Genomic DNA, 14,904 nt, shown 5'->3' on the forward strand with positions numbered 1-14,904 from the left:
CGAGGAGGAAGAAAACCAAAACCTAAGAATAAACTAAACTGGGAAAAGCTACGCAAAAACAAACCTGAAACCTTGAGTCGAGAAACAGAGATACAGGGAGAATACACGGGAACATGGAGGGGAACAACACAGACGAACCAGCAACGACTAAGACAGAAGACACGACTTAAAAACACTCAGAGAACACAGGGAGATTACACACAGGTGAGGGACACAGCTGGGAGTGATTAACGTGATGAGACTAGGGAGGCGAACTGAAAACACTCACATAATATTCACATATTTTACATTCTGTAAAATAGTCAGATGTCTATTCATATTAATGTACAGAATTCACCTGCTTGCTGCTACTACTGCACATTCACCCAATGTATATACTATTTATATATATATATATATATATATATATATATATATATATATATATGTATATATATATATATATATATGTATATATATATATGTATAATGTTCTTCCTCTACCCCACCCCCCCCCCACACGGGGGGAACACACGGGCAGGACAGAGTAAACACTAAACAGAGGAAGAACAGAACCAACAATCACACTAATAGAAAACACAAAACGCTGGGTCAAAAGGACCCAGGACCATGACAATCACTGCCTTCCAGTCACTTCTGTTTCAGTTTGGCCAGTCTAAAGTCGTCTCTCACTTTCTTAAGCAGATCAGGACAGCACACTACATCCACAGCTGTCATAGACAGGGCCTTGGCTGTCCTCAGGGTGTACAACTGGGCCTTTTCAGCTCCTGGCAGAGTAAGAAATATAAAGCACAGAGTAAACATGAAAGAGATGATGGCTAAATTTCCCTTATCACAGTCTGATTCGGTTTAATTACAAAACATCAGTTCACAAAAGCCACGTGCCAAAATACCTGCTGCTTCGGTGTATTCCTCCGTATGATTTAATGCATCAGTGCAGATGTAGAAAAACGGATGAATACCAGGGACTATGAATGACACGTTGCCAAAGTCTGTAGAACCTGCCAGGTGATTATAATTCACTGTGATAGTGGTTCAGTGTCGATTCAGTGAACAACAATGCTGAAAAAACACTAAATCACAGTTCTGCTGTTAGACATTTTGTTGTATACAGTTCTTTTGCACAGAGCAGGGACAGAAGTGATTTATAATATTGTCATTTATGCTTACCGCAGAAGCTGGCTGTCTGCTCTGGAAAGTGAATTCCCAAAGCTTTTCCATTGCTTTCATACAGGCTTGCCAGTGTGGCATTAGGTAGAATGTTATAGTAGGTAGGGGTTGGGAAGGTGATCTCCACCTAATGGAAATGCAAGTAAATGTAAGACCATAGCACATTTGGCCTGTCATGTTTAACAGCACATAAGGCCATGCATGCATAGTAATGTAACCTGCCTGAAGCACATGCAGACGAAGGAGAAAAGGAGCCTGAAGATAATCATGAATTATGTAACACAAGTTCAGCACTTGGACAGTAATTATGGAGATGTGGTAAAAAAGGGGATTGTTATATAACAGCAGTACTCTCTAGCACTGCTGTATCAACATAGACTGCGTCTACATGTCTCCAACATACAGGAAAGCAAACTGAAGACGCTTTTACGTAAACATACTTGGCAACCGGTCGCTCCGGCAGCTGCCCTGAAGCAAGCTTCAGCTTTAGCCTTCAGGTCACATAGGTCTTTGAGCAACGGGACGCGCAAATAAAACTCTAATTCAGTGTATGCCGGGATAATGTTGGGCTTCTCTCCTCCGTGTTTGATGATGCCTGTAGCAAAGACAAAATCAGAACGTCAATAATTCAGCAGCTCACCCGGCTCATGATCAATCACACTTCACAGGATACTGTGAAGCGTGTGATGCAGAAAGAAAGTCATAAGTTGCCTTGTCTTTGGGGGACTGCACTGCACAAACTAATGAGTATTAAAATCCACTGACACGTCAAAGACCAACAATTGTTTTAGAATGGTTTGTTCCAAAGACCCCACTGAATTTGGGCATTGTGCTGTAACAGGATGCACCAAGTCAGTCTGTGAATTTTTTTCCCTCTTAGATATGTCAAAATCAAATTTAAGAAGTATTATTGCAAAGTGGAAACGTGCAGAAACCACAGCAGCTGAGCCATGAAGTGTTAGACCACATAGAGCTACACAGCAGGGTGCAAACCTCTTGTGGCATTAAGATCAGTACAAAAACTGTATGCTGGGAGCTTCATGGCATGTGTTTCTACAGCAGAGAACCTCCTGCAGCTGTAAAGTATATGTAACTTAGTACTATGCATGATATAATATGCATATAGTCAATATAATGCATGTGAACACATCAGCATGTGATAGTATAAACCATATTAATGATTCTAGGAGAACTTGTAAGGAGTGTGCATGGAGGTTATGATATGAAAATGGAAAAACACCTTTAAAACGACAAACAAGCAACAAACAAAATTTAGTTGAAGACCTATCAGGTGATCATTGTATGAAAGTTCTGACCCCTACTGAAGGAGGCGTACCAGTTCCTGTGAATGTGAATGGACAGACAGATAATGATGAGCTAGCTATCGGCTAGATGAACTAATAAACTATGAGGAAGTAAAGGATAAGGAGGCACCTGACAGCACTGAAAAGAGGAGGGTTTTATTTTCCTTCCGGGATTTGTGTCTCCTCCTAGGATGGATCAAAGATGAGATGCTCGTTTTCTCCAAGGTCGAGACTAAAGTCTGACGCTTTAAGTGACCACAGCTTTTCCTTACCGTGAATCCTCCAGTCTGGTTTGAGCTGCTGTCTGAGTACAGAGATGTTGTTATAGGCCAGGACGGCCGCATCCAGGGCATTCACTCCCTCCCAAGGGTATGCAGCTGCATGAGACGCCTTCCCATAGTACTTCACTAACATCCTGTGTAACATCAGCACAATCGGTTAAGAGTTCCCGAAAAAATGTGAAGGTTAGGTGTTCGTTGTGAGAGATTACGAGAGAAGTAAAAGAATTTGAAATGAAGCAGCGAAGAAGAACTCACTCTTCGATTATGATGCAAGGGTGAAACGAAGCATCCTGCTGAGCTGGATGAGCCATGAAGACGAGATCAATATCAGCAAAGGCCCCAGCATTGATTAGCTCAATCTTTCCTCCTAATGCTTCCTCGGCAGGAGTTCCCAGAACAGTTATCTATAATAAAGAGTAAAAGAATATTTTAATGTCAGGTCTGCTCACTGGAATGTTAGTTTCTTTTTTTAGTAGATGTGAGTTTTCATCAAAACAGAAACGCTTTTAAATAAAGAGTAACAAATCCACCCCCACCCCCTACATGAGACCACTTTAAGACATTTAATCATAACATATTCAAAAGATAGAAGTTTATTTCCTATTATTGAAAAAATAAAAAAGGAGACTAATTATTCACATCATATTACATTTGTTGCACTTGTTGAGTCACAGCAAACAGAGCTGGGGATTTAAAAGAGTGCTTGGGATTTTTTTCAGCTTCACAGTATGTCGCACTCGGTTTTCATGGTGTGACTTGTTTAAGTCCGTTAAACCCGGCGACAGTTACCTTCACAGGCACCGGGAGCTCGGTCTGGTTTTCTAAAGTAGCCTTCAGCCCCACAGCGGCCGCAGCGCCCACCTCTGCTATCAGGTTGTGCCCGCACGCGTGGCCGATACCCGGGAGGGCGTCATACTCGCACAGGAACCCCACGTTCAACACTGAGTCTCCCACCCCGCCACCAACTGGACCCCAGCTGGCCCTGAACGCGGTCGGAAGTTTGTAGTGACTTTGGACCGTCCATGTCTGGTCCTGAGAAAAGAAGCGGACAAGCCGGTCGTGCGCATGTTTCTCGTTACCGGCGACTTCAGGATTGCTCCAAATGTCTCTACTCAGACTGTACAGCTCGTCTTTCTGTACGTCTATGCACCGCTGCAGGTCGTCCTTCATCTGCTGTCGTTTCTCCATATCGCCCGACAGCATGCAGGCGTTAGAGCTGAACTCCTAAAAACACAGGAAATGTATCCCAGTGAAGCATTGATGTGCTTCCCTCTGGTGGCTGATCAAAGGCCGTGTAGCCTACATTTAAAATGAATTTGCTCTCGGCTGGTGGTAGATTGGATCACCCAGAGGGACGCGCCGTCCGCTGTGGCTTCACATGTCCTAAATAAATGAACGCAAACAGGTTAAGTGCTTAAAACTGCAGTCCCTCAAATGGCCACGTGGTCCTCCTATGTTAAAACGCCCAACTCCACAGCAAGAAAAAGAACATAGTCTTTTTTTTTTTTTTTTTATCAATTTAAACTTAATTACAGCGTTAGCTAGTGTCATAGCTATATTGACTGACACATGCTGAAACAGGCAGACAGAGCTTTCACCCGACTCACAAAACCTGACCTCTCGCTGTGTTTGTGATGCTGATGACTTTGGAGCATCTTTTCCATCCTTTAACAGACCGTCCAGTCTGCAACACAGTTTTAAGACAAAATTTAAACTACACCAGTGTCATTGTGCAAAATTTGCAGTGGGCAGGCCCAACATGAACAGACTAGAGCAGACCCCACTTAATCCACTTAATCCTGTCCCCAGTGGTGTCCATGATTCTGTTCTTTAAATAAAAAAAAACACCCAAGGACAACAAGAGTGGTGTTTTACTTCTCCTTTAATAGGAATGTTGTTGGTGGTGATAGTGGCTGGAGGGGAATCCTGTGAATTTTGCCTAGGGCCCCAAGAGACTGGAAACACCAATATACAGTTTATGGGTGGACTTTGCTACCAAAACTTGCTAGTGTTAGCACATTACTTGCAATGCCCTCTTGTGCAATTATGGTTCACTCTGGCTCCAACAAAAAAAGACGTGTGTGAATGTGTGTGTGGATGGGTGGATGACTGGATGTGTAAAGCTTTGGGGTCCTTAGGGGACTAGTAAAGCGCTATACAAATACAGGCCATTTATTTTTTTTATGTCAGCATTAAGCCGTTAATGCTGAGGCTTCAAAATGACTCAAAATGTCACAGTGATATACTTGGTTTGAAAAGTACTGCTGACTACTTTTATGTCATGATGAATTTCTGAATTTGTTCCACTCATCTTCAAAGCACCTTTACAGGTGTAGATATAATATAGTGAAAAAATAGTGAACCAGAATTTTAAAAATGCTCTATATAATTGTAATGAGTCTAATATGAGCATAAATTCCCATTCAGTGCCAAGGATGTTCCTCTTAATAGCTTTTATCAATCAAAATTATCGGTGGAGATCTAAAATTATTCAGAATATTCATATTTTACGTGATACAAGTGAACTGTAATTCCACAATGTTAAAAAATTCTCACAATATAATGTCAATAAACCAAACTGCCTTTTTTGCTTGTAATGGAAATTGCGATTACCCAGCGATACCAATCGGTTACGAGGTCTCAGTGTGGTTTGAACTGATTAGATGAGAGAAAACACTCCACAGGCTTTTCTACTCACTCTGTTGCCACACTAGAGGGACCCAGAGCGACATTTGGTAGGAGACTCCTTTTGCTTCCGCTTAGTGAAAGTAAAAAATAAAATAAATCAATGTTCTGCTCTTCGTGGGTTAACTTGAATAATTTAGTGAACTGAACATTTATCGAAAAAGCAAACACGGATGAGCCTCAGGGGGTCGATTTATTTGTTTGTTCATTTATTGCCCTGCAGTAATTTAGATGACTGTGCAGCAAGAAAACACTGCTTTTGTTTGCAGAGGATGAGCTGCGTATCTGCCCCTGAAAACAAGGTCAATTAGTGCCGTATGAATAAAGACGAAGCTCCACAGCTGACACACGCCTAGAGACTGCGCGCTACGTCGGTGTGTGTATGGATATGTGTGAGGCAGCGAGTGAATGAGAAGGAGAGCAGGTGTACATATATGTGGTTTCTGTCTGTATTTGAGTTGGAGGTTAATTGGGGGCAGTTGTCAGTCACAGGAGGAGACATGTTGAACAGCGCTCAGCGAGCTGACACCACGACTGCCTCCTGATGTGACCTGTCTGTCAGCTTACTTTACGCCCCGCCGGTGATGCTGACACTCTCCATTGTGCATCAGTTAAGTGAGGGACGGACCCATGTGTCAGTCCGCTGTCTTATTTAGGGATTTGCCCTACGAGCATGTGTTTGATTTCACATGATTACACATGTGTTTGGCCTCAAATCTTGCCCTGTGCATCCAGGAATGAAGCATTTGGTTAAGATTTGCTTTTGGACTTATACCACTGATGATCCTCATCAGTTCAAACAAAGGAGCGCAGGCTGTAGATGACATAATCTGGCCTCAGATGAACAGAGGATGTGTCGCTTGAATCAAATTTCAAGCATGTTTCAGGTTGAGCTACCAAAACTGAAGCGATGCATGAGTTATGATGTATCCATGCAGGCATCGCAACAGCGGGATGCCCCAAAGGAAGGCTGGCTACAGCTACAATTGAATGGATGTGCTCCTGATGACAGCGTGCCTCTGAAACGAGACATGAAATAAACAATACTTGGGTGGGTCTTTGTTTTTACAGTCCACTGCACAGTGCGGCACACATTAATATGGCAGTGCCTTCATTAGAAAACTCATATCTGCCAGTATAAAAAGTCATAATAAAGGAAAAATGTTTCACTTGATAGCACCTTCTTAGATTATCGCAGGTTCATGAAGTTCCTACAGTGAAGGTGCTTCATATTTTAATGGGATCCTACTGATGAGCAATAAACTTGCGACTAAAAAGGTCAGAAATTCTGTTGCTCCCTGTGTTTGCCCGTCATTTTAAATCCATGGTCTCTTCAGACTGGAATAAATGTGCACTCTCCCCAGATTGATCTGAACATTGATAAACACAAATCAATATCCGAGTGAGCTCTGGCCTGGCTCTGTTTGATACAAAGTAGCATTTCCTTCAAAATGTCTCATTTTTAGATGCTAGTATTTTAACTAATGAACTACAAACAGCAGACCAAAATATGTAAAGTTAATCAATAGATCATTATTTACATGTTATCACCACTTCACTTTGATTCACCCCTTAGCTTTGAGCCTCATATTAACAAAAAAAAGATACCCGGTTTTGCCAACAGTAAATCAGTACCATGTCTAAAACAAAACCTCAGCAGCTTGTCTTCTTTGTGCTTTTAGCAGACATCATTACTTCACCCATGTGCAAGTTTCTTTCCACTGGCGTCCTGAACTTTTTAGAATTGAAGATTTTAATCTCTTTTAAAGCTCGCCTGGGTCTGGCCCTAAGCTACATAACAGAACTATTGTCCCTATATGAGTCTGCTCGCAGCCTTTAAAGTGGGGCCCTTTTGGCTGTTTCAAAGTTGAGATTTAAATAGAAAAGTGACCGTGCTTTTGCCACCAGGGCCCCTCAGCTTTGAAATGACCCGCCTGAGTAGTTCGGGCTTGCAGAGTCAGTGACATCCTCTAAATCACTTTTAAAAAGCTAACTTCTGTAGACTTGCTTTTGAATGTATTATATGAGGCTTTTACCTTCTGGTTACCATCCCTTTGGTGCCCTGCTAGCTGCCCGCCCCAATCTTTGACTGATTTTATTTGTATTCCTTTTGCTTTTTATGTATCTGCATATTTGTGTCACTTTAATGTCTTTAACGTTTTTTTAGTTTTAACATGATTTACTGTGGCATTTTGAATATTTTTAAAACTGACGTTATTTTCTCTTTTTTTAAAAATTGACATATAAACCCATTAACTTCATTTTGTCCCTCCAGTTTTCCAAGCACAAATCCTCACAAGCTGTTGATGCGTCTGATTATAAACATGAGGTTCCATCTGACTGAAGGAAACTGACAATGTGTCAGTGGTGCTCGCTCTGCCCTGTCAGCATCACTTTCTAAACAAAATGAGCCCTTTGAGGGGTCCCTTGGAAATCCAGCCTGCAGCACTTTACTCACCACAGCAAGACACTCGGTAGTTAGAAAATATCCCAGAGGGCCTCAGAAATGCGTGTGTGGGTGCAACTCGACAGTTCTGTTTCCGTCATTAATGTCACATCAGCGCACACAATGTGCCTGTGCGTGCTTCAAACTGGAATACATTAGCACCTCGGCTTGTCGAGTCGTCCTGGATCTTCAGAAGGTGGAGTGGGGGTGGGATTAAACTGTGTGAACATTTGTTCGTGTTTTTGTTATGATGCTTGATAGTTTACGACTGAGTGACAACTTCATCCTGGTCTCCAAGGCATGCAAAGCCACAAAAACAATTAACTATGACTATTTTTCACTCCGTTTTGGATCCATGCGTGTAAATTCTATTAAACAGCGACTTCTTCAAAGGCGTAATCCACATTTTCATATAAATGAATGTTTGCTTTGTTATTCTGGATCACTGATTGAAATTACACAGTTATTTACGTCTCAGCTCATTTCTAGTCGATAAACGCTCTAACATATAACATGCTGGGAAAACTAATCAGTAGAGTTCCACATTTCTGTCATCTCAAATTTCAGCAGACAAATAATTTGTTTGTAGGCAACAGACTAATTATTATAAGCAGTTTTTGATGTGCAAATCTTCAGAAAGACTGGAAAATTTATCTACCTGGAGCAGTGTATATATATTGCAAACAACTGCAAGCAAAGGAAAGCTACACTGCTTTGTGAGCAAGTCTTTTATCTGTTGCTTGTCTTTGTCTTGGGGTGCAGTTTTATTTTGTAGTCTGCTTTTCCCCAGAAGTCCACGCAGCTGCCCTCGCTGCTTCAGAGGCAACCCCGCAGTAGCGGTGCCCTTTCTTTGTTTGACAGCGCTGAAAAGGCTGCTGTCTGCTCCAATAACGTCACCCATTGTGAGCAGAGTGTTGAACAGTGGGAGTACAAGTAGTCCCTCAAACCACTGAGGAGCCACAATCACCAAGGTGAGTGACAAGTGGAGCTCAAGTGCAAAATCTTACTCAGTTGTTGCGCTGGGGGATCTTTTCTAGCAACAGCAAATAATCTTGTGTGTGATCGTAGAAATGCTTCGGAACAGTAACGAACCAGTTCTTTAATTCTCATATTTAATCTGATTGTTTAATAAACACAAAAAACAAAAATTCTTCAGTGAATAAAAAAAAGCTGTATAAAATAGACCACGTCGCAGAGTTTCATGCAGCCCATGTCTATTACATTTGAAAGACTGATACTCTCCTCTGTACACAGCAAGCTTAATTTGCAGTCCTCCTAATTCAGTCAGTAAGCTCCTGAGGGGCAGGATTAATTTAAATTTTCTGCTCCAAGGAGGGAACAACACCTCTTCCCCTTTAGAGGAGCCTTCGCTGCTTAAATAAAATATAGACCACAGACATGCTAAGGAAGTCTAAATGTCTGCGGGGACAACAGAGAGATCAAGCTGGGATCAGTTTTCCTCTGTTATAATAAAAGGAGAAAAAACCCGCCTGAAATAACACAAAAGAAATGCCAGCCTCCTGAACATTTCAAGGAGGTAGGAGGGAAACTGCTGCATCAGACTGGATCTGCCTATAGTTAGGTTTGACAGTCTTTGTGAAGCAAAACAGAAGCAGAGCTGCTGTTGACGAGATACAGGCAAATGAAGAAAAGACAATGGGCTGCTTTTCACTAGACAAGCAAGACTAAACACTTTGATCAGCCCCTCTTTTTTCCTTATCAAAAACATCAGTCGGTGTTGCATACCAAATAATCAGCATTACTAGTAAAATAAAGATTTTTAGCTTTTGAATAGACTTCAGTTCCAATTCTCTAATCTAAAATAATGTTGCAGTAATTGCGTGCATTTGCAGTTGTGACAGAGTAACAGATAGTGATGTATCACCTCCTCCACTTCTGGCTCGTTGCTTTAACACTCACAAGCTACAACTAATTAGATTTACTCATGTTCAGTATGAAAAACCTGCTTCTGGATGTCTTCACCATATATTAGCTGCACTATAACAAACTCGCATGTAGGTCCAGCATTGCTACAATGTTGATATTTGATTGGTAGGTACAGCTATTGCGTTTATCATTCTAGTTATGCTGACACTCACTGAGTTGTTGGTGAGAGATTTCACTGGTGGCACAAAAGAGATGATCGCTGAGTCATCTGGGGACCGTGCACGTCTTCATCGATACCTGGATAGAAAATTGCACAGTGGACAGACCTCCACATTATTGAAGCAGCGTGTGAACATCTTAAAAGGGAACAAAAGAAAAAGCAGCAAAAATCCAAAGTAGAGCTTCAAATGTCCTTCAAGAAGCCTGGAGAACTATTCCTGAAGACTATAAGAAGTCCCAACAAAGCTTGCCTAAGAGAGTTCAGGCTGTATTGAAGAATAAAGATGGTCATATGAAATACTGGCTTTCAAACTCTTTAGAATTGTATAAACTTTCTGCCTTATATATTGTATTTCAATTTATACACAGCACATAAATTAGTGAAAAAGCAGCCAATGTCCCAAGAAAAAGTTTGCTAATGACTATTTTTTTTTTTAATAATTACTTAATTAAGTCTGGCTCCTTAGAAGTAAAATATTAAAATGGAAGCTGACTGAAGACTTTTGCAGTACTGTAAACAGTCTATGGTGCCCAACAAAGTTATTGTTATTCTAAAGAAAAGCCTCCATTTAGTGTCCTTGCTGCATTCATTTCCCTATTAGAAAATAATGCACATCCTTCTTGGATACATTTGAGTACTCTCTCTCTCTTTCCCCGTCTTTCCATCGCTTCACATACTTGAACCAGCCGACACGTCGGGGAGAAAGCTCGAGTGTTAATTGGGAGCTCTCCCACGGGAACTTGTAGGCGTCTTTCTTGTCTTCAGTGTTTATGGACTAATGTGATTGCCATGGTTCTCCCAGATTCATAGCTACTCGCGATTAATGAAGATGCTTAATATTCCTTTCAGAGGCGTGTGATCTGTTGTGCATAAATAACACTTAAGACTTCAAAAAAGAAACCCCAGCTGACACAACTGGATTTATTGTACTATAAAAGATACGGTGGTATATTTTTTGTAATTGTTGCTGTGTTGCGGGACATGAAACCGCCTTTGTAATAAATTCCTCTGACACTTGCAGAGTGTTAATGATGTCAGGAAATCCTCAGGGATAATTTATGATGCTAGCTAGCCTAGCCTAACACTTTGAGACATGCTGGCTAACTGATAGTCCTCTTTGTCTCTCTAAGTCTGGTAAGTTAAGCAGAGAGGCAGTCTCTTCATGTAGCTCTTGACAAGAAAGCCAATCTGGGTATTTCCCAAAATGTCAAACTACAGCTCCAAATTAGCTCATCACGGTGATTGTCTTAATAATGACAATGTAAAGGTCGGGATTGATGAGAATGAACCCATTGTAGCAGCAGGCTTTCATCTAATGCTAATAAAGGCTGAAAAATTTGGCACATTTCACCCAGCAAAGGTTTTAGCTGAACTCATAACACAGTGTAACCTTCCCTGCTTCTACAGTGTTGCCTACAGGCTTCTTATTTTGAAAGTGAAATATGAAATCTCTGCATGCATAAATAACATAGCTGAAGTGAGTTAATGAGAGATATTATCATGTTTGGGGGAGATTATACACACCCTAGTGTGTCATGGTTTTTCAGCTGAGAAATTAATTGAATAATTATTTCTGGGAGCTTGTTATTCAGACTATTTAGATGATATGAGTCAAACATGTTTATTAGACTGATGGATGTCAGCTTAAATGCCTGCCAGCAGAATACAAAAGGTTAACGAAATATAATGATTTAAAATCCTGTAGCTACTGGGACAGCATGATTGTGTAAGTATAGGTTGTTAGATATGTTTAATTCAGTCAATTAATAAGAGATAAATAATAAAGGGGAATCAAATAACTAAATAACTACAAGTTAACAGTTTCCCAGAGGCTCACTCAACAATCATTTGAGTCTAAAGAGCCAGACAGTCATCCTACAGGATGTGAAGAGATGATTATACACCACAGGATGTTGTTTACAGCCTTATTAAAATGGGAAGCAGCAGTTGTGGAGCCAATTGTAAAACATGTTTCCTGCCTTTTGGGTAATCATTGATTAGCCCTCTGGAAAAAAAAATAGCTAAATAATAGCTCGGTGCAAAGAGAAGAAGTGGAAGAAACGCCAGTATACAAAATGGGCCAAAATATTTCTACTTTGTTTCTGTTTTTCACCAACAGATGTGTGGCCATCTCTTTTTCACACAACAGTATTTAAATTTTACCTCCTTTCCATCTGCATTTATAGCTACTTTGTTGTTATTACAGTGAGTATTTTTACTCTGGTAAGGATGAAAGTGTGTAATATTGGCTATAAATAGTAATACACCTTTTTATATGATGCATGTGTTTGCATGTGTGTGTGTGTAAAAAATTGGTATATAAACCATCATCATTTTTTGTTTAAAAATAATAATTTTCTATTTGCAATCGAAGTGCATTTCATTTTATGTATTGCAAAGATGCACTGTTACATTTGGTAGTCTTTCCAACAGCTCGTGTTCACATGAATCATGTTTTGATTCATGTGAACTACACATCATGTGAACATGATGTGAACATGATGTGTAGCATTCAAAGAAAATCAAACAAGATATTTGACTAATTTCTCAAACTTACATGTCAGATTTCTCCTTAAACAAAGGTGGTTTGCTGTTGCTTGCGTCTCTAAACATTTTTGGTTAGGCTTACATTTCCCACAAGAATTGTATGCACATTGTCAAATCCATTATGTTATCAACAACATTAAAATGTAATCTAGACAGTATTGAGTTTCCTTCCAAATGGTTGTCTAATGCAGATAGGTTGCATACAGATCAACAGGCAACTTGCTGAAAAAATGTACTGAATTTATTCAGTGGTTATCCAAGGCTGGCTTCAAAATAAAACCAGTCACTATAGGCCAGCGGCCCCCAGGCCACGGACCGCGAGTCGTTTGAGTTGAGACTTGGGTGTGAAATTTGTGGTTTTCAGGGTTTTTATTGGGGGTTTTTTAATCGTTTTTATCATTAACTCAGTTTCCCCAGGTCTTTTCCCGTTTGTTATGAATACATCTTCTTTTTTTTGTGCCAGTACTGTTTTCCTTTTGCTGTAATTATCAAAGGTAGGTCCGTGAAAATATTGTCAGACATAAAGCGGTCCATGTTGCAAAAAAGGTTGGGGACCGCTGCTATAGGAGCTCATGTTAAAAAGCCTCAGCTTTAAATCAGAGATAAACCTTATACTCATCCTGTATCTGCATCCACAACCTAGTAATCTCCCCCTAAGCAGTCGGGTCTTAAATTTTCTAGTACATGTTGTTGTAGGTTTGGGTTTTTGCTAGTGAATGTTAAAATATAGATGTGCATTGCTAAATGAGCTAGCTCGCTAGGACTAGCATTAGCTGACTACTCCCCCAGGTCCCCGGCAAATATAGTCGAGGCTTCAAAATGTAACTTTGAGTCATAATTTTGGTTACAAAACTTCTATTCTAGTGCAGTCATCGGGGAAAATGTTTCCATTTCTACCACAAAGGATACACCAAATACACACTTTATTTGGTATGTCCTTTCCAGCTGCTTGTTAATGCAAAAACAATCTAATCAGCCAGGTACATGGCAGAAACTCAATCAGAATGAGGAAGAAAGCTGATTTAAATGGTATGGGTCTGAGTATTTCAGAAGCTGTTGATCTTTTTTTCAAGAATGGTTCAAAAAAGAGAACATTTCCAGTGAGCGGCAGTTCTCTGGGTCAAATTGCCTTGTTGGTGCCAGAGGTCAAATGAGCTGCTGACAGTAAGGGAACAGTAACTCAAATAACCGCTTGTTAGCGACCAAGATATGCAGAAGAGCATCTCTGAATGCCTAGTACTAAGAACCTTGAAAACAGATTGGCCACAGCAGCAGAAGACCACACAGAGTGCCACTCCACCTAAAAACAGGAACATGAGCACGTTGATGAATCTGTGAAGAATTCAGGTATTCTTAACAAAGTGAATGGTAAGTGTAGAATAAGAAGATTCCCATTTATCAAACACCTTCCACTGAATCAACATGTCTTTTTAAATTATTATTATTACATGTGCTATTTGCTTTACATTAACCTCAACGTCACAAAGGAGGAGAGTAATTCTTTTGATCTTAATGATGCAGTGATAAGCACCGTTGCCTCACATCTTCTCCCTCGCCCTGCATGTGTTTCCTCCGGGTGGTGTAGTTTCCTCCCACAGTGCAAAGACATGCTTGTTAGGTTAATTGGTGATTCAAAATAGGCTGTAGGTGTCACTGTGAGAGTGTGTGACTGTCTGTCTCTCTGTGTTAGCCCTGTGATGGACATGCAACCTGTCCAGAGTGCACCCTGTATTTATGTCAGCTGCCAAGTTAGATAAGCAGTTAAAAAAATGAATGGCTAGATGATGCAACAGTCTAGCCTCATTTGTTACAGCCTGCAGTCCTCCTTTATTTCTTCAACCTCAAAGTAAAATAATTAAAAAAAAAAAAAAGAGACAAGAAAAAGAAAAATGTGAAGCTTTCAAATTCTGCCTTTCATCCAGCCCATACTCCCGCATATTTATCTTTTTTCAACACTGTGCCTGATTGGGTTGTATCTGTGTGCGTGCGTGTGTGGTTTCAGCACATACAGCAGCAACTATTGTTATTTATTTATTACAAAGAAATATATCATTCTTGTTTGATCACGGCTGTGATCGTGGGGCTGACTGCAGAGTCCTATCTCAGTCCAACCCCACGCACCAGAAAGCAGATGTATACCTCAGTGGCAGTATCCTTAAAAAAACAATAAAAAATTATTTCCATTGGCTCCAGCGGAAAATGAAGCCTATTTTACAGATAAAAGGATCATGCCTTTGATATTTTACACAAATAAAAGAAGCAGATGGCTCAGAAGATGAAATGGAAAACAAATCGTTGCTAATATGTTTAAAGCACACGTACGATTTCACATAAATTCCATTTTCTAATGGCTGTGGTCAAGAA

At 40.4% G+C, this 14,904-nt stretch overlaps 1 protein-coding gene across 2 annotated transcripts; it reads right to left on the reverse strand.

The window, feature by feature from the left end:
• Positions 1-475: 475 nt before the first annotated feature.
• On the reverse strand, positions 476-4,251 carry LOC146366044 (peptidase M20 domain-containing protein 2-like). Of its 2 annotated transcripts, none has more exons than XM_084915549.1 (7): positions 3,545-4,251; positions 3,011-3,159; positions 2,747-2,889; positions 2,605-2,660; positions 1,171-1,297; positions 894-1,001; positions 476-767 (listed from the first exon to the last, which is right to left on the reverse strand). In XM_084915549.1, the coding sequence occupies exons 1-7, from the start codon at positions 3,956-3,958 to the stop codon at positions 631-633; spliced, it is 1,134 nt and encodes a 377-aa protein (XP_084771675.1). In that variant the 5' UTR covers positions 3,959-4,251; the 3' UTR covers positions 476-630. The 2 variants fall into 2 exon arrangements, with proteins under 2 accessions (XP_084771675.1, XP_084771674.1); XM_084915548.1 differs by lacking the exon at positions 2,605-2,660 and adding an exon at positions 1,611-1,765 and having other exon boundaries at positions 3,545-4,244.
• Between the last annotated feature and the right edge of the window lie 10,653 nt (positions 4,252-14,904).

The sequence above is a fragment of the Perissodus microlepis genome, chromosome 19 (assembly GCF_051167445.1).
Source record: "Perissodus microlepis isolate ML-2025 ecotype Zambia chromosome 19, ASM5116744v1, whole genome shotgun sequence".
Taxonomy (NCBI): Eukaryota; Metazoa; Chordata; class Actinopteri; order Cichliformes; family Cichlidae; genus Perissodus; species Perissodus microlepis.

Bases quoted from the DNA above. Each gene is read 5' to 3' on its own strand.
- LOC146366044 (XM_084915548.1), bottom strand. From the start codon at position 3,958: ATGCTGTCGGGCGATATGGAGAAACGACAGCAGATGAAGGACGACCTG. The intron at 3,160-3,544 runs GTAACTGTCGCC...TCTTTATTATAG, and splicing joins AGCTCCCGGTGCCTGTGAAG to ATAACTGTTCTGGGAACTCC. The intron at 1,766-2,746 runs GTAAGGAAAAGC...TCTTTGCTACAG, and splicing joins ACCAGACTGGAGGATTCACG to GCATCATCAAACACGGAGGA.